The sequence below is a fragment of the Hyperolius riggenbachi genome, chromosome 4 (assembly GCF_040937935.1).
Source record: "Hyperolius riggenbachi isolate aHypRig1 chromosome 4, aHypRig1.pri, whole genome shotgun sequence".
NCBI lineage: Eukaryota > Metazoa > Chordata > Amphibia > Anura > Hyperoliidae > Hyperolius > Hyperolius riggenbachi.
In genome coordinates, this window is record NC_090649.1 from 382,345,012 (window position 1) to 382,364,948 (window position 19,937).

The 19,937-nt window shown below is 41.1% G+C and overlaps 1 protein-coding gene across 4 annotated transcripts in view; it reads left to right on the forward strand.

The window, feature by feature from the left end:
* The window catches only part of LTBP1 (latent transforming growth factor beta binding protein 1), a 264,927-nt gene that overhangs the window by 49,601 nt on the left and 195,389 nt on the right, over positions 1-19,937 (forward strand). For all 4 annotated transcript variants that reach the window (XM_068232113.1, XM_068232115.1, XM_068232116.1 and 1 more), the window contains 2 exons: positions 1,939-2,163; positions 3,160-3,428. In XM_068232113.1, coding sequence (XP_068088214.1) covers positions 1,939-2,163; positions 3,160-3,428 — 494 coding nt within the window. The remainder of the gene's footprint in view (positions 1-1,938; positions 2,164-3,159; positions 3,429-19,937) is intronic.

The window sequence follows — 19,937 nt, forward strand, 5'->3', positions numbered from 1 at the left end:
AACACTCTGCACGGCCTGGGAACATCACATTTTAGATGAAGGTCGGGTCTCTTAATCATCCTAAAATTAAATGCAGCTACTGCTGCACACCCAACCACCTCCTTTCGAGTGAAATCTTTCCAGCCTGCATGACCAATGGTTTCAATCATTTTTGGCTGGAAATCAATCAAAATTATGATTGGGCGACCACGTTTCAGCATTGATCTTGGAAAATTGGGCAAGCGTCTGAAACCTTTAATTTTTCAGCTGAAGATGGACTTGAAATGCTGTATTAACTATCTAAGCTCTCTCTGTATTGTGTAGTGTAGTGTCCTTTACTGGACAGAAAATTGCACAGCAAGCACTATATGTCTAATTCTAGGAAGATACACCATGCATTTTTTTCGGTCAATTTTCGAGACGATCGATTTTTGATTTATTTTTCCGTTCGATTTCTCGCTCGATTCTCTTATCTTTTCTTATCAATTTCCATTCCCTTCTATGAGAAATCGACCAGAAAAACGACGGACATGACGGAAATGATCTATCAAACCATGTATGGTGTTTTCCTAGCGTTATACACTCGTGGAAGAGTGGTTTGGATCTTGGCACCAGAATTTCCAGTAAGCACCACTATTCCAGGCTCTTGTATAGAACTGCTATTGGAGTGGCAACTTCTAAGGGGGTTCCATCTCTGCTTATGCCAACAACAAGCCACTATTACTGCAATCTCTGCTGTTATCTCTTCATCATCTGTGCTACAGCTATCTTATTGTCTGTGCCACCCATCCCTCTCTGTGTCACCTCATGTTCTATGTGCCACTCTCTGTGCCCATGTACACCCTCAGAGAAGGGGTTATTAGTTGGTTGCATTCTATATAGTGGTATTTTATCTCCCGAGGAGCTATTCTGTTTCTAGTTAAAGGTGCTACTATTCCAGCAGGGGGGCATTATTGTTGACTGCATCCTGATGGGGTTAGTAACAAACTGAGCAGGACATTAAAGATATTGTGTACAAGTAATTCTTAGAGTGAATAGCTGCCTGTTAGAGATTATTTGCCCTGTATTGCTGTGGCCCACAAAGACTTATGGATCATTTCACTTATCATTACTGTATGTGTACAAGTTATTTTCCTTTATAGAAATGTATACAGATGTAACAAAATGACACAAATATGGACAAGGATGTACAACAGGATTGTACTAGTGATTGACAGCCATCATTGTAATATTACTCATTTTTAAATGACTAATGTGATGTGTGGCATGTATAAAAGTGCACCGTTTAAAAGCTGAATTTTTAAAAATATTTTTTTCATGGTGGGAGTCCATACATTATAGATGTTTTACTTATAGTTGGCTGTTTTCATCCTCTTCTGGTAACTACACTGATCTACAATTTTGTCCTACCACACACACACACCACACACCACACACACCACACCACACAACACACACACACACCACACACACCACACACACACACGCGCACACACACACACACTCACACACACACACACACCACACACACCACACACACCACACACCACACCACACCACACAACACACACACATACCACACCACACCACACCACACCACACACACCGCGCACACACACACACATACCACACCACACCACACACACACACACACACACACACACACACACCCACACCACAACACAACACAACACACACACACACCACACACAAACACACACGCACACACACGCACACACACACACACACACACACACACACACACACACACACACACACACACACACACACCTACCTACCTACCTACTTACCTACCTGCTCCATGCCTTGTAATGTAAAAAACAAAGATACAGCTGTGTGTATTACTCTGGAGTCTCCAAAACATAACAGAATGTTGTCTTGGGTTGATCTGGAAACATACAAGCATTATTATTTATATATTATTTGTTTTTGTTGCAGTAATTTGCCATCTGCCTTGCATGAATGGAGGACAATGTACATCTCGAGACAAATGCCAGTGTCCATCTAGCTATACTGGCAAGCTTTGCCAGATACCAGTACAAAATGGAAATGTGCAAAAACAGTATACGAACCAGCAGAACTCAGTGAAATCATCTGGATCCCATGTGATTCATTCTACTCACACCTTACCACTCACTGTCACAGGCCAGCAAGGAATAAAAGGTATGTAGCAGTATTGCGTGGCATATGTTAACATTTCAAACTAACTGCAGAATGAACTAAGAACTTTCACAATTTTAGAACCACAGAGAGGAAAATTGAAAGACATTTATCATCTCATTACAATGGCAACTGTGGAAGGGTGAAATATAGTAGTCAGCAAGTGAGCTGCCAGTTCTTAAAGTTGATGTGTTGAAGTTTGATCGGGGAAAGTCGGCAGGGATTCGCAAGGGTCTGGCGGCTCAGTTTTAAGGGGCCCTCTAGTACTGAGGTACTCCTGATCTATCAAAAGTGATGAGGAATGTATGAAATGGCACAAAATCATCAGTCATGTGACCACTCAGTCCTTTCTAAATAGGTTAGTTAAATTACTCACTCATTCCAGTACAGATAATGCTTACTGCATTACTATTATTATATTATTATTGTATGCTGGCAATAAAACAATATATGTATATTTACCATAGTTAGCTACTCAATGTTGATGAGTGGGAAATACTCGTAAGGGCAAAGCCTCCTCTGAACCAGGAGATAAAACACATCCAGCTAATCAAATGGCTGGCAACTAATCCCTTCCCAGATTCATGTAAATTTGCATTGTAAGATATTTTCTGTTCAGTAACACTACAGATTGCCAGCAGTGTCTCCGCTAGTAACTGAGTAATGAATTGCTCCAATCTGACCCAACAGAGTGATTCTATACAATGCAGTGACGGCAATAATGAAGTGATTTACCATCAGCAATATATTGCCATTGAGGGAATCGCGTGTATAATGTGACCCTTAATTATCATTTTATATTGCATAGTAATTAGTAAATTAAAATGAAATGTAGTCATTAAATCATATTGTTGGCAAACTGAATGACATGAAATCATCAAATCATACTGAAAGCTGTCAGCAAAACAATTGCTGTGGTTAGAGAAAACCGAACGGGTTATTATTTGTTTTATTTACCTGAAAGATTTAGAGATAACATTAAATGTCTTCTGTTTCCAGTTAATTTCCCTCCAAACATGGTAAACATTCATGTGAAGCACCCACCTGAGGCCTCTGTGCAGTTCCACCAGGTGTCTCGAGTGGAAAGTTCGTCATCTTCCCAGAGAAAGGAAAGCCAGATAGGACAGACACACGTCTCTTACCACGGAGTACAGAAGAATCAACTTCCTCAAGCTGGGTACCCCAATCAACAGACAGCGTCTCATGTATATCCTGTGTCAGCTAAAACCCAGCTTGGGCGATGCTTCCAAGAAACCACAGGAACACAGGTAACAATGTGTACTGAGACTGAGAAATTTGTCATACAACATAGTGATCTCTGCCAAGGTAGTGTTGAAAATACAAACATATACGCCAAAAGCACTGCAGTAAAATCCCAATCAAACAGAGTCTGAAGGAGCTCAATTCTTGGATGGCAGTCCACAATTTAACTCTATGTATATAGGAATACAGCGCACATCAATAACATCCAATTCATATAAGACTATAGTGTCAGCAATCTCCAGTAAATACACATCAATCTTTAATCTGACTTCATATGGGGATCTATTTCACCACCAGGGCACCTGTCGGGGAACAAACTCGCCTTCCTATTGTAACCCTTGTTAGATGGGTTATCAATCGCTCTATAACGCTCAATCTCCTCAGTGCATCAGGATCTGGGCTCCCCTTCATTGTGACGTCATTCAGTAAACAGTGACGTCAGATAAGAGTAAAACACTCCCATAGCATAATACTGTTTTAAAATCTTAAAATTTATTATTAAAAAACACTTCTCCTTAACTTTTAAATCACATAGAGTTTGGTATAATGGGCTATCCCCCGTTGCCCCTCCGGTGGTCACCGCTGAGTCTCCTTCTGAGCAGTCAATCCTAGTGTCTCTCACGTGCCCTTGTGAGAGCTACCCACCTTCCGTCCCTCCTGGACCTACCACATTGCATCTTGATCAGTGGACTGAGGCTGCTCACTTGCAGCAAAGTATTTGTGTCTCTGTTCACAATAAGAAGAGAAATCACACCATTGTACAAAGCAAGCTGGGAAACCCCTTTGAGCAGTTACATTCCTGGGGTAATCGGACACAGCTTGAGCGTTACTTAGAGCTTTCACATAAAGGGTCACATTAAGCAGTCTAGCCACATTTCATCTACATTTACCACAATTTATTTACTCTTGTCTGATCCTTTACCTCCCTGGTGTTCAATTTCCCCAGGATTTCTGTGCAAAAGGTGATAAAATACATTTAAAAAAAAAAATTTTTTCCTGTAACTTGCCAAAATGTGTCAAGCAAGGGTCTAGTATACAGTGCAGGAGAGTATCGATGTGTATGTACTTTTATACTGTTCACAGCATGTTTTGTTTGGACGGAGAATCTGTCCATACCACTAGGGAGGTTAAAGGTTGTGTGTGATTCAATGCCAATATTGCTAATATATTACACACTATCAGTTAAATGGGGTAAAATACTTTACAGACAGATAAATTCCCCAATGGCTCTGCTCACTGAGATTTCTGGCCTAACCCTTCAAATCCTTATCCAGTTTCTCTAGGCTACTGCTGCTCTTTCAACCCCCTTTGACAAGCACTGCTTTGTATGGAAATAAATCAAGGTTTTAGATTTTGCATAAACTTGTATTTCTGGAAATGCTTTCCAGCTTGGAGAATGTCAAATATAGAGAAAACGTTAGGTTTGTGTAATTAATTCAGCCGGGAGACCTGCCTGACTGAAAAGTTCCACAAATTGCTAATGCATTCTGCATCTGTCTTACTGTTCTAAGACTGCATTTTTATAACTTTCTATATAATTGTTCATCTGCATGCAATAAATAAATAATACAATTCCTATCGTTACTGCAGGTGAGGTGTAGATTTCAATAATAAAATGCGTTGATTTTTGCGGATTATGGGGCTGGTTTGTCCAAACATGGTCATAATTTTAGCATGGTTTGAGCAGACAGGGAGCTGGACTTAAATCTTGCTTTTTCTTAAAGGGAACCTGAAGTGAAAGGAATATGGAGGTTGCCATCTTTATTCACTAATAAATAATGGAAGTTGCCTATCTGTCATGCAGAATATGTAGCTTTAGTTGTTTTTGAGTCACACCTGTTAGAATGTAAGTATACTTGAATTCTAGGCCTTAGGTACTAAAGTCTAGTAAAGACTTGAGATGCAGGGTCTCTTTAAGCATAGTTTCTTGGAGAGAAATTATGCAGTCATTTACAAGAAACATGTTCCTCTAGAAGAACACAAAATGGGTTATCATGTTTAACTGTACCGACAGTTAGACGACGAAACGGTAAACAAAGCCGATATTTGGAAAACATTGCATTCTTCGTAAATAGGTTTTAAAGCACTGGTATATTAGATGATGAAGTGGGTCACATGCCCATGCCCGCCAATTGTAGGCTTGGGGGTATGGCTCGGGTGATGTGAGAATTTAACTCTTTGATGTTCATATAAAATATGGAGACAGGATGGCAGAGACTTTACTTTACTTCACTTCGTCTTCTGCATGCTGTCCTGCTCTCTACGCTTCCTAGTTAGAATACTAGCTTCATGTCTGTATGCTGTAAATATATGTGATGTACATAGGACATAGGAAAGATTGTCTATACTCTGAAGAAATCAACATGTAACAAAAGATGGCTGATTGCTGAATAAACCCCTTAAGGGTGAAGGTGGCTGTCTCCGCTCTATCTCCTGTATGCTGTCGCTGTGATTTGCAGCTCTAATAAGTTGCTGGTGCTAGAGTAAAAGGTGTGTTGTGCTGTTGCCAATAGCAACCAACATATAGGTTCTTACAACACCCCTGCAACAAGCATGTAGCCAGTGGAGTCAAAGCATCTGATCTGCATGTTCATTCTCGGCCAGTGTCAGAGGCAGAGAAACAGCACACAAATGTTATATTATCTGCGTTTTGCTGTTAATGTCAGCACTGTGCACAGAACAGGTATAATCAATTTCAGAGCCATGACTGGCTGCAACTGCAGCGGAGCACGGCTCTCTATGGTCATGGATAGGGACACAGTGCCTGCACAGGACATTGAACTGCACATAGCCAACCATGACACTTGCCTGCAGATTTGATGAATAAAAGTACAGTGGTCAGGGAATGCAATTTGATGAATAAAAGTACAGTGGTGAAGGAGTGCCATGGCTGGCTATGTCACTTTTGAAATCACTGTACAGGTACACATGGACAGTGTGTCAAATGTGGTTCTTTAAAATAAATAAATAAAGTATAAAGCTAATTAAAAACAAAAAAAAAGTGTAAGGAATGTTTTATAAACTTTTCCCTTCTAGGAAGTCAGTGAAATGTTTAGAGCATGTCCCTGTTTTGTACGTTATACTTAGCTTCATAATAGAAGTAGCTTCACCTGCTATTAAGAAGGCTAGTGCTGCACCACCCCTGATGGCAGGAATACCCATAATGCCAGTTCTTGGTATTTGCCCTTTACGTAGCTATAGTGAATCATTCTCTTACAGTCTTTCCTGTGTGCTTTTTGCAGATGGTGCCTTGTGCTTTTGCCATTATCTCCTGAGCATGATATATGACTTCTCTTTTATTATCCATTCTGGTGTCTGCTTCCAATATACCAGCAGTAACTTGTTTCCTATGCCAAGAGACCCATTGATACCTTGTGTTTTAAGGCTGTTGCCAACTAGTGTCACAGGAGCTGCCAACCAACAACACAATATCAGGGCTTCAAGCCCAAAGTTAAATTACCGTTCAATCTCTACATCCTATTTAGATAATTAATACTTAGGAAGTAAACAGTCAAAAGCAGTGCAATACTGACTGAAATATTTCCATACAAGAACATCAAATGCATCTTTGCAAATTGGAAAACATGACTTGTTCTCACTTTGTTAACCGTGAATATTTGGGGGAAAGTATGCATGTTCTTGCATAGTTTTCTGCATGCTTTCTAATGACTTCCTAGTTATCTTCTTTTAACTGTTCTTCAGGGCAAATAAATGACTAAATAGATAGTATTGCTGTTTGTTGGATTGGGTGTGAGCGCTGGCCAAATAAATTGTGAAGCAAATAATTGGGTATTGAGGAGGTCACTGAGTGGAACGTTAAATGGCATAATGATGATCCACAGAGGATAGGATTGGCGCATTAAAACTCCACATTTATTCATTTAAGTCATATACAGTGGCTTGCAAAAGTATTCGGCCCCCTTGAAGTTTTCCACATTTTGTCACATTACTGCCACAAACATGCATCAATTTTATTGGAATTCCACGTGAAAGATCAATACAAAGTGGTGTACATGTGAGAAGTGGATCGAAAATCATACATGATTCTAAACATTTTTTTACAAATAAATAACTGCAAAGTGGGGTGTGCGTAATTATTCGGCCCCCTGAGTCAATACTTTGTAGAACCACCTTTTGCTGCAATTACAGCTGCCAGTCTTTTAGGGTATGTCTCTGCCAGCTTTGCACATCTAGAGACTGAAATCTTTGCTCATTCTTCTTTGCAAAACAGCTCTAGCTCAGTCAGATTAGATGGACAGCGTTTGTGAACAGCAGTTTTCAGATCTTGCCACAGATTCTCGATTGAATTTAGATCTGGACTTTGATTGGGCCATTCTAACACATAGATATGTTTTGTTTTAAACCATTCCATTGTTGCCCTGGCTTTATGTTTAGGGTCATTGTCCTGCTGGAAAGTGAACCTCCGCCCCAGTCTCAAGTCTTTTGCCGTCTCCAAGAGGTTTTCTTCCACGTTTGCCCTGTATTTGGCTCCATCCATCTTTCCATCAACTCTGACCAGCTTCCCTGTCCCTGCTGAAGAGATGCACCCCCCCCCCCCCCCCGAGCATCATGCTGCCACCAACATATTTGACAGTGGGGATGGTGTGTTCAGAGTGATGTGCAGTGTTAGTTTTCCGCCACACATAGTGTTTTGCATTTTGGCCAAAAAGTTCAATTTTGGTCTCATCTGACTAGAGCACCTTCTTCCACATGGTTGCTGTGTCCCCTACATGGCTTGTGGCAAACTGCAAATGGGACTTCTTATGCTTTCTGTTAACAATGCCTTTCTTCTTGCCACTCTTCCATAAAGGCCAACTTTGTACAGTGCATGACTAATAGTTGTAGATCTCTGCAGCTCGTCCAGAGTCACCATGGGCCTCTTGACTGCATTTCTGATCAACGCTCTCCTTGTTCGGCCTGTGAGTCTAGGTGGATGGCCTTGTCTTGGTAGGTGTACAGTTGTGCCATACTCCTTCCATTTCTGAATGATCGCTTGAACAGTTCTTCGTGGGATGTTCAAGGCTTTGGAAATCTTTTTGTAGCCTAAGCCTGTTTTAAATTTCTCAATAACTTGATCCCTGACTTGTCTTGTGTGTTCTTTGGACTTCACGGTGTTGTTGCTCCCAATATTCTCTTAGACAACCTCTGAGGCCCTCACAGAGCAGCTGTATTTGTACTGACATTAGATTACACACAGGTGCACTCTATTTAGTTATTAGCACTCATCAGGCAATGTCTATAGGCAACTGACTGCACTCAGATCAAAGGGGGCCGAATAATTATGCACACACCACTTTGCAGTTATTTATTTGTAAAAAAATGTTTGGAATCGTGTATGATTTTCGTTCCACTTCTCATGTGTACACCACTTTGTGTTGGTCTTTCCTGTGGAATTCCAAAAAAATTGATTCACGTTTGTGGCAGTAATATGACAAAATGTGAAAAACGTCAAGGGGGCCGAATACTTTTGCAACCCACTGTAATTAGACATACAGTCGCCCTGATAATTTAAGAACAAGAAAGTAAACTCTTCTTACATACTTATCTCTGAAGTTTATGCATACATATAGACATGGAATAGGTGTCAGAATAAGAGTACACAAAATGCACAAAATAACTGGGAAATTGCCTCCAAGGTTTATGGTGGGAAAGGACTACTCAGTTGAACAGGTTCAGATGATAGTATAGTCCCAGCATATATGACAATACAAGACACAGGACATTTATAGTGTGCATTTCTCCCTGCGGACTCAAAGTACCAGCGCTGCATCCATTAGGCTGTGCTCTATAGGTAGTAGCAGTGTTAGGAAGTCTTGTCCAAGGTCTCCAACTAAATAGGTGCTGGCTTACTGAACAGAAAGAGCCGAGATTAAAACCCTGGTCACCTGTGTCAAAGGCAGAGCCCTTAAAGAAGAACTTCAGCCTAAACAAACATACTGTGATTAAGTTACATTAGTTATGTTAATTAAAATAGGTAATATAATCTCTGACACATCCTGTTTTAAAAGAACAGGCAAAGGTTTGTGGTTTCATGAGGGCAGCCATCTTTTTGGTTGAAAGGAGCATAAGACACAGTTCCAACTGTTCTGTGTCCTGATCACTAGTCCCAGCTGCTAGGCAACAAGAACAACATCAGAAATCCCATCATGCTTTGCACAGCATCAGGGGAAAAATGCCTGGGCAGTTTTCTTTGATGGGGTGGAGTTTAGCTTCTGTGCAGCTAAAAAGGAGGCTTTGGTTAGAAAAACAAAGTTCTGATGCTGTGAAACTGTTAAAGAAACACCAAGCCTTTTCAGTGCTGCTGAGTAGAATTTTAGTCTGGAGGTTCACTTTAACCAGTGCACTATTCAGCCACTATATGTGCCACAGCTGTACACAAATGCAGGTCAAAGTGTTTTGTAAATCAGAATTTACTTCCTCAGGAGCAAGTTGTGGTCTAACAGGTGGGCATACGCAATTTATCTAGTGCACACCGTGCCCACATTCAAAGGCCGCTTGATGGGCCCTATCCCTACTTTTACAGTGGGCTATCCACAACATTGCCTAGATAACAATTACATGGTCCATAATAAAATCTGCTTTCCAAGAACAGCTACAGTTTGGTAAAGGCAAAAGCAGGGGAAAGGGAATAGTTTTGTTCATGATTACCACTGTTCAAAGCATGATCATTACAAATTAAGCATCAATGAAGGGTTAATGCAGCCGCTTCAGAAGGGCCATTGGATTCTGGGGCTATAGATTTGTTTAGGATTCCATGATTCACTTGCCATGGCATCCAACCTCTGATATTATCCCACCATCACTAAACAAGGAGAAAAAAACATATTCAGCAAGGAATGCTAGAAAATGTGTGCCCAGCTTGTAATGGTTTCTGAAATGTATTAAGCCATTGGAAAGGCAGGAGGGAGGGGTAGCTTCAACGGATTCTGGCACGTGCTGAGGCTGAGGTCATTGCAGAATGACACTCAGAGCTGTTAAGCCAAGTTTTGTGTTTTTTAAATTAATGTAATTCTCTCATGGGGCTGTGCTCAACTGCCATTGGCATCTGCATTACATTTCCCAGAGATCTGGCATTTTTAGGCTTCATTTTTGATCTTTCATCTTAACAAATCATTGTGTGCAAAAAAAAAAGGGCAGAAGCATAAATCTGTTGTGAAGACATTGCTACAGTTTAGAGCTTGGATTATTTGAATGTCATGAAACAAACCACCAGTTTGTGGTTTAAGTATGAATCATATTTTTTTACTAATGAACATGTTTTACACACAAATACTCAGAAGTTTATTTGACAAAATACGGTTTTAATTACTTTCTTTCTTTCCATGTAAAAGTCAAAGTCCAGACAGCCATTTCATCATTTATAGACCGAGTGGGGAAGATTTAAACAGGTTGTGATTGTTATTTCTGTTCTTGCTGAAGAAAATGAACCTCACATCTACTCCTGAAGACCTGGGCTCTAAAATGTACTTTAGTGCTCATTGGAACTGGCATTAAGAACCAGCAGTAGAATGGTAGAAATCTAACTGACCCTTAGAGCCCATTTTCACTATGCCCAAATTTGAGGCAAATTGGCAGCGTTTCCTCACACGTGATCTGGGCGGGGAAGCACTGCCTATACCTTTTATGGGCTTCAGTCCAAATCACACTGAGATGCGATTCTGTATGGCAGCACACACCCAAATCCCTATAGCTTAGTGATTCGCAGCATGACCGTAGCCATGCCCGAATCGGAAATGACTGCGACTCCTAGTGGAAACCCGCCCTTATTCAATTCATTTTTTCTCCTAAGTTTTCTCCCAAGAGATTTTTTTGTATTTGTTGATTAAAATAACTTTTCTGTAAATGAAAAGTACCAAAAAGTGGGTGAAAAAGTACTGTCAAAATTATTCTTCGTATCTTTTTGCTAACTGGTGGCCTAAAAGTCATTTTATTGATAAGGTGTGAAAATATCACCTTAAAGAAAACTTAGGAGAACAAGTTAATTGAATAAGGGAAATTGGTCCAAATCCAACTGACTTTTTCTCCCTGGTTTTCTCCAAGGAGATATTTTTTCATCACTGAATCTCAGCACATGGTTGCCTGCATTTCAGCCATGCTTATGGAAATGCAATCACTGGGACAGCAGAGAGTGCATAGACTGCACTCTCTGATGCTTCCATACATGCGCTGCGATTCACTACTGAATCACAGCACATGGTTGCCTGTATTTTGAGGCAATTGCACCCACAATCCCTTTCATTATAATGAATGGGAACGCAAGTGCCGCCTCTCGAGGGAGTCACGTGGAATGCAGAGCCACGCTGACACACGGCTCCTGCTTTGCTAAATGGAAACGAGCCTTTACCCATGCTTTGTAGTGTCATGTCATGCAAAAGGGATGCCCTGTGGTACTTTTAACCAGCAAACCCAGAAGGCTGCAGCTCTAACTTTTTATTGCAATGACCAATGCCTCCTGCTTCTAGGTTGTTGTCCTTGTTACGAATTCTAAGAAGAGAACCTTTTGCCCACATTCAATGTTAAAATTATTGCTTTATTGTTGTTATTATTTTGTATTTATACTGTATAATGCAGACATCTTTCACAGTCCTTTACAGAGTACATAGGGGTTGATTCACTAAACCGCGTGCTATGACAAATAACGTGCCTTATCAGAGATAGCACGCTTTATCAGAGATAACACATCTTATCAGAGTAGCATACCAATCGCTACAAACTTATGTCTGCTAATTGGCAATGGCACTCGTCCTGCCCTGAGCCCCTGCGGGTTCGTAGCACTCGCTGTACTACTCTGATGAGGTGTGTTAACTCTGATAAGGTGTGTTATCTCTGATAAGGCTTGCTATTTGTCATAGCACGGTAGTGAATAAACCCCATATTCTTGTCACTAAGGCAGGAAACACACTTGACTTGTTTTCCTGCGTGTTTTCTGCACAGAAAAACTGAGATCTTATGTTAATCAATGAGTTAGTTCACACTTGATGTGTTTTTTTCACGTGCAGAAAAAAAAACTGACATTCTGCATGATAATTCTGCACATTTTGTAAGTTTTCTCTATCAATTACATTAGCTACTGTGAAAAAACATGTGCGTTTGTGTGGTCCCGGCCTAACTATTCTTCAGAGGAGCTCACAATCTAATCCCTATCACAGTAATATGTCCATCGTAGTCTAAGGCCAATTTTTAGGGGGAAGTCAAATAACTTATCTGTATGTTTTCGGGATGTGGGCGGAAATCGGAGTGCCTGGGGAAACCAATGCAGACACAAGGAGAACATACAAACTCCTTGCAGATTCATCCCTGGCTGGGATTTGAACTGGGGACTCAGCACTGCAAGGCGAGGGTGCTAGTCATTGGGCCACCATGCTGCTTTATGAGAAGCAGACCAAGACACAGGAAGAGAAACTGTAGTGAAAATAACGTCATGAATAAAATTGCTTATTTTTTACAATATTATTTTATAAATTATTTAGTCATTGTTTGCCCACTGTAAGATCTTCCCTCTCCCTAATTTACATTTTGAAATGTATCACTGGAGGTGGCATCTTTAGTTCTGCCAGGTGATCTGAGCAGAATGTTTGTTACTGAGAGTTGGTGGAAAAAGCTATTATTTCCCACAATGCAACAAGGTACACAGACCGCAAACTGTCAGGACCATGGTCATAACATCACACTGTAGGAGGGGTTTCACCACATGATCTATTTCAGAAAAGGTAACCATGTATCGTGCGAAAGGGGGTATCGGCTTTTGATTGGAATGAAGTTCAATCCTTGTTTACATTTTTTCTTTAACACTTGCTGACACCAGATACAGCTCATACTGCAAGTGAAAATACTTCTAACTAAAGGGCACTGTTGCTATACATCTTTTTCCCCCTTTTTGCAATGTTCCTCAGGTGTAGTGTTCTTTTCCTGCCATTTTGGTGCATTTAGCTGCTGTAGTTGCTCTTCATAGACCACAACAAACCACCAAAATGTACTCTTTTATTTTATGGTAGTCTAATCCGTAGCCCACCGAGTCATGGACGTTTAATCATGTTCATCTGAACAACCCTTTGAACCAAACTGACATGGCTTCGCGTTAATGTAGCGCTATTCGTCTAAATTTCTGAATCGCTAGGCCTGAACTAGCACTGAGATCCAGTGTCCTATCTCCACTCAGAGCTGTTGTAAGTCGTTGACTAAGGGCTCATTTCCATATGCAGCACAGGAGCCATGTGTCAACAATATTCCTGTTGACAGTATACTGGGGAGAGTTCTGAGGGAACAGAAATTTTTAGTCAGTCTCTCTCTCTCTCTCCAAAATGAAATGAAATTTCAGGATTACGCATCAATGCCAACAATACAAAAGAAGTGAGCATAAACAATACAGATACAGATAGATAGATTGAATTTTAGTGATTATAGCATAGAACTGGTGAAGTTGTTTACCTATTTGGGAAGCAGGGCTGTGCAGTCGGTACAAAAATCATTCAACTTCGACTCCTCAGTTTATGAAACCACCGACTTCAACTCCGACTCCAGGTACCCAAAATGGCTCAGACTCCTTAGTCTACCGGTAATACTTACCAGGGCTGTGGATTTGGTACCAAAATCATCAGACTCCGACGCCTCAGTTTATGAAACCCCAGCTCAGACTCCAAGTACCCAAAATGCTCCGACGCCTCGACTCCTCGGCTCCGATTCCTTAGTCTAATACTTACCAGGGCTTTGGATTTGGTACAGGAATCATCCAATTCCTGCCTCCAACTCCTCAGTTTATGAAACCCCCAACTCCGACTCTAGCTACCCAAAAATTGCTCCAACTCCTCGATTAAAACTACGACTCCACCGCCCTGTTGGGAAGTGTTACCAGAGATGTTGGTGCAAAAGTGATGTAAAAAAAATTGAGTTAAGAAATCAAATTGAGAATTTATCCAGGTGTACCCTAGATAGAGAAATAAAAAATCTAAAAAGAAAAACCCAATAGTTTGTATTTTTATTCTTTACCAGCTACCAATAGAAATTCAGTTAAATAAAATATAGGCCACACATCCAGGAAGGGAGAAGAATATGTAGAAAGAAAAGCCCTAGGACAGAATCCACAGAGATCAAGAAAAAAGGGGACGGCCTCAAAGAACATGAAGAATATCAGTGAAACAAGAAATTGGACAAATGGGAAAAACCTGGAATGAGAATAGCAACAAATAGATCTGAATGGGGAGCCTCATGGATGCTCTATGCTTCCCTGGGAGTAAAAGGAACCGATGAGATGAGGACCATTTAGACTAAAATGCCAAATAATATTTTCTGCCTCAAAATGACATCATCAGAAAACAAAGGTTGCAGTGACATCAGAGCAGGATCATCCACCAGGCAACCTAGGCAGGTGTTTGGGGCCTAGTGGGTGTCAAGGGGCCCATCTGCCACCTTATTTGACCTTTCTTTGCTTCAGCTTACTAAAAGGACTACACAGGGGTCCCAAATCTACTACCTTGCCCAGGGCCCCATTACAATCTCTACCTTGCCCAAGGCCCCATTACATCTCTCATACCACAAAATCAAAGGCATTTACTTTTATTCCATATAACTAGGCAGTGTTGCAGATAAAAAAGAACTAAAGTTTTTATGTACTCTATTGAATTAGTTTAAAGTGTATGTAAACTAACCCAAAACATCAGTTCATGGCCACATTCTAGACTTCCACATTGTCAGAAGAATGTAAAATGAAGTCAGGTGTGTGACATTGTTCCCACATTCCCTCCACTCACCATGCTCTTCAGGCAGAGGGCCACAGAACAAATATACCCACTTCAGTGAACAGGAAAGCAGTCTGGAAATTCTTAAAACTCATGGTTTGGCACTAGAGATTTTAAAAATAAATATACTGTTGAAAATCCGCATGGATCCATTTATTGTGCTAATGCGCTATCCCCTAAAGATCTTGGATAAGATCAATACCATGAAATATCATAGGATTAGAGATATATCAAATGGCAATATAAGTTATATGCAGATATGATTACCTTAATGTAAGAAATCTGCTTGGTTTCTTTGTATGCAAAGAATTTCACATGCCGAGCCAATACAAATGTAGATTCTTGACAGTTCCCTCAAGAAAATCAAATCCTTGAAACATTCTTGCTGAATATTATGTGCTGAACCAAGTTTCTGTGGGCCTATTCTCATTAGTTATCCGGGTTGATCTGTCTTCATGGTATAGTGTAGGTAGAGGCAGACAGACATGATATCATTGTGCTTGACTTTTCTTTTAAGCATCCTCTCTGCTGGATATCATTGAAGGACATGAGTTGTTCTGTAGAAATGACTGGAATTTATTTAACATTTCGTCATTATGTGAAAAATATTTGCAGGCCATCCCTGGGTTCTATCAGATTATACCAAAGGTTAGTTAACATTTTGTGAGCAATTGTGTAATTTGTGGTCACATCCGCCCATTTACAGTGTTCTTTTTTTAGACAATAATCCAGTACAGCTTGGTATGGTGTGATATGATGTGTTGGTGGTCCTGGAGTTTTGGATGTACATCTCAGGAAGTCCAGCCAGCATGTTACCACCAGTTTTCACTTATGGGTTTCAACTTTAGAATAATTTTAATATAGAATGTTGTTTTGTATTTAGGACTGGTAAATATGGTACTTGGCCAGAAACCAAGATAAAAACAGTGCCTAGAGTGTTAATGATAAGACACCACTCTCCCTGCAATCCGTGCTTAGGCTATAGAGAATGGAGATTGTTCAAGTTAATGCCTTTGCTGACTAAGTGCTACCTTTGTTTTAAGGTTAATGGGGCATGTTAGGCTGACTAAAAAGAGACATGGACTCAAACAACTATCAAACTCTTCATTCCATGCAAGGCTAAGAATAAACAAAAAGAGCACTCTGAGACTGGCAGAAAGTAGCAATTACATTGTCCTATCCAGGACAGGTCTCACCTGGAATATAGTGGCCATTGGAAGGGATCAGCCAGAGTCAGCTTGTGTCCCTCTTATGCTGGGCATACATGGTGCAATTCTGCGCCGGCATCGAGCCACTGGGTCGATGCCGGCGCGTCCCTGCTCGTCCGCGTGGATCGATTCCCGCTCGTCCCCGCGGGCAGTTCCTTATCAGCCGCTCGTTTCTTCCATTGTCCGCTGGCGGGGATCGAGCGTGGAATCAATCCATTGCGGTAATCTGACAGGTTGAATATTATCAATTGAGCCATCGGCGGCTCGATTGATAACAACTATCGCTCCGTGTATGCCCAGCATTAGATGGCAGCCAGGAATCGGGCTCTCCAGTTAGCAGCGGGCACGAGACCTCAGTGAGGAGTCCAGGATGCAGGAAGAGAAGCGCGGTCTAGCTAAATGAATCCATTGGTCTCCTTGGAGGGTATCCACAGTGGAGGGAAAGGTGTCAGCCTGTCTTAGTGCCGCTCCCGGCGTTGAGAGCGTGAACGAGGACACGGGTGGCCAAGGCCACACAGGCACAGTGGCCGGCGACAGGCTCAGTCGGCGAAATCGAAACTGAGCCGCGGTGGGGGACCAGAGGATCCTAGAGTACTGGCATGGGCACAGGGTGACTGCAGAGGGCCAGTGGAAGCCCCAAGTAAAACTGCTTTTTTATGTCTAACTTAATTATCCTTTTAAGAGCCTTATGGGACTGTTCATACTTGTCCTAGTGTTTTATGCATTTGTTCTTCCGCAGGCATGATTCTCCATTTTTGGGTTTTTTGTATTTTTCTTTGAACAGACATTTGCGTGTATTTTTGTGTTGTTTTTTTTTGTGTGTTTTTTTTAAAATATCAGAATCAACTTTATTCGCTAAGTATGATGGATATATCACCCTGAATTGGGTTACACATGGCATTAGTCATGGGACATAGTGCATAGAGCAAATATCAGACAATGATAATGAACAATGAAGACACACTTAAAGGAATTAAAGTATAGGTTTAACAATACCAGTTGCCTGGCAGCCCTGCTGATCTATGTGGCTGCAGTAGTGTCTGAATAGCAGCAGAAACAAGCATGTAGCTAATCTTGTCAGATCTGACAATAATGTCAGAAACATCTGATATGCATATGCTAATTCAGGACCTATGGCCAAAAGTATTAAAGGCAGAGGATCAGCAGGACAGCCAGGCAACTGGTATTGCTTCAGTGTTCTCCCTAGAATATCCAGCCGGGTGGCATGAAAAAGTAGTCGGATGGGTGAGATGAGAGAATGCAGGGTCGGTGCTTCTGTGCGCAACTTTGCTCACAGCATTGGAGGGAGAGATCTGATTACAGCCGGGGGCTCACCAAAACTAGCCGGGTGGACCACCCGGCTAAAAGAGCCTGGGTAGAACACTGTACTTAAAAGGAAATAAATATGGCTCCATTTCCCTCTCACTTCAGTTACCCTTTAAGAAATTGTTGCCAGGGTGAGACGGTTCATGTGTTATCCTGTTGGCCCTAGACCACAGTCTCGATGTGTGGAGGAAGTCCAGCAGTGGCAGGGGTGACACGATCCTCTCTGTAAGTTGATAACTCTTTGAAGTTTGAGGCTCTCACTTGCGGTTGCACCTGTGCCATTGAAATTCATTAAATGTGTGAACCCCCTCTAATAAATTAATGAAGGTACTTAAATCTTGGATTTTGCTCATAGTTTCTCTTTCTATCATAAGAATATATTGCTTGGTAAAATCAGAATCAGAGCTGTGCTTTAATAGTATGAATATAAAGCGATGATGGAAGTCCAGTCCTAACTGTTGCTGAAAACTAGTAGTCTGTATTTCTTGCCATCTCCGTTCGCACAAATACAGGCTGTAAAATATTGCAGGAATGTCCTACTTCACAGTGAAAATGTGGATTTGGTATTGGTTTTGGAAGTCTCGCTCAGAAACTGTACAATATGTGGATATGTGATTTATCTCCTGTTTATAGTCTGCTTGGCACAATGTTGCCCAGCTGCACAAACTCATTGTTCAATTACCTCAGGCCTTCCAGCGCCACAACTATGAATGCTCTGGAATGTTCTGTGATGTACACAACATGGAATGAAGAAGGTAATTAAACACTCCCCATGGTTCTGACTGCTGCTGTGAGTTGCTCAAAAGCTTATTAAATCCTGTTAATTCATTGTGTGTTGTACAAACATTTAAAGGGAACCTGACGTGAGAGGCATACGGAGTCTGCCATTTTTGTGGCAGCCCTGCTGATCTCTTTGTCTCCAGGGATATCTGAACCACACACCTGGAACAAGTAGCAGCTAATCTTGTCAGATTTTTGTCAGAAACATGTCATCTGCATGCTTGTTTATGGTCTATGACTAAATGTATTATATATAGGGGAGGGAGACACCGAGAGCCCGATATGGTGCAGTATGTACTGGAACAATGAGGTGAGGGTGTAAATTGTAAGAATAATACTCACAAGTCTGGGTTACCTTCCAGGCAACCACTGTGTAGGCAGGTGGGGATATTAGACCTGTTCCCACTCAGGATTAAGCGACAAGTCGCTCTCTGTAGATCAGAATAACCAGTGGTGGACACAAATTGTAAGCAAAAATACAGAGGTGTCAGTAGTGTAAAATTGAATAAAAGGTTTAAAAAAATAGGAAGGCAGTTGGTGGACTTACCTCCCCATTACAGACACAAGATAATGACAGAAGACACAATGTAACTGTACCAGGACGCTTAGTTGCATTGTCTCTTCTGTCCCATAGTGCTATACTCCTGTCTATAGCCTGATGAAGTGGGTTGAACCCTCGAAACGTGTTGCAACCAACTGGAGTATGTGAATAAAAAATGTTTGTGTTGAAAAATCGACATTATCTTGTGTCTGTACTGGGGAGGTAAGTCCACCAACTGCCTCCCTATTTTTAAACCTTTTATTAAATTTTACACTACTGGTGCCTCTGTACTTTTGCTTATAAATGTATTATAGTCAGAGGGGGAGATTTATCAACACATTACCGAGTTTTTTCTTCTTAATCTGTTCTAACCAGCATATGATAATAAGAACCTTTTTAAATCCTAGGTAATAGTGGCAATTTAGCATGAATTTCTAGAGCTGCACTACAGTTAAGAAAAGTGCAAATCCATCCCTAAACTGGCGCAGATTAAGAAGTACTTGATAGTAGTTCTGCAGAGTGCAGTCTAGACATGATTTGTGATGTGCTCCTCCCCCTGCTGAATTCCTCCTCAGAGCCTGCTGCTATCAATACAGCAGGTGTGTTGGTTACCTCAGCAACAGCAATTCCCCTCACACACTGCACTGTCTGAGAGACCTTCCTAGCTCCTCCTATTTTACAACAGTTTTAGAAGGAATCTGCTCTAATGATTTCTTAAGATGCCTGAGACAGTTCTGCATGAATTTCTAAAAACCTACCAATATTTTGTCTCAGACACTCTTGATAAATCTGGCCCACAGGAATAGTAGGACAGCCAGGCAATTTGTATTATCTTAAAATAAATAAATAAATATGGCAGCCTCCACATACCTCTCGGTTCAGGTGTGCTTTAAGAAAAAGGGGTTCGTTCCTTAAAATGGCACT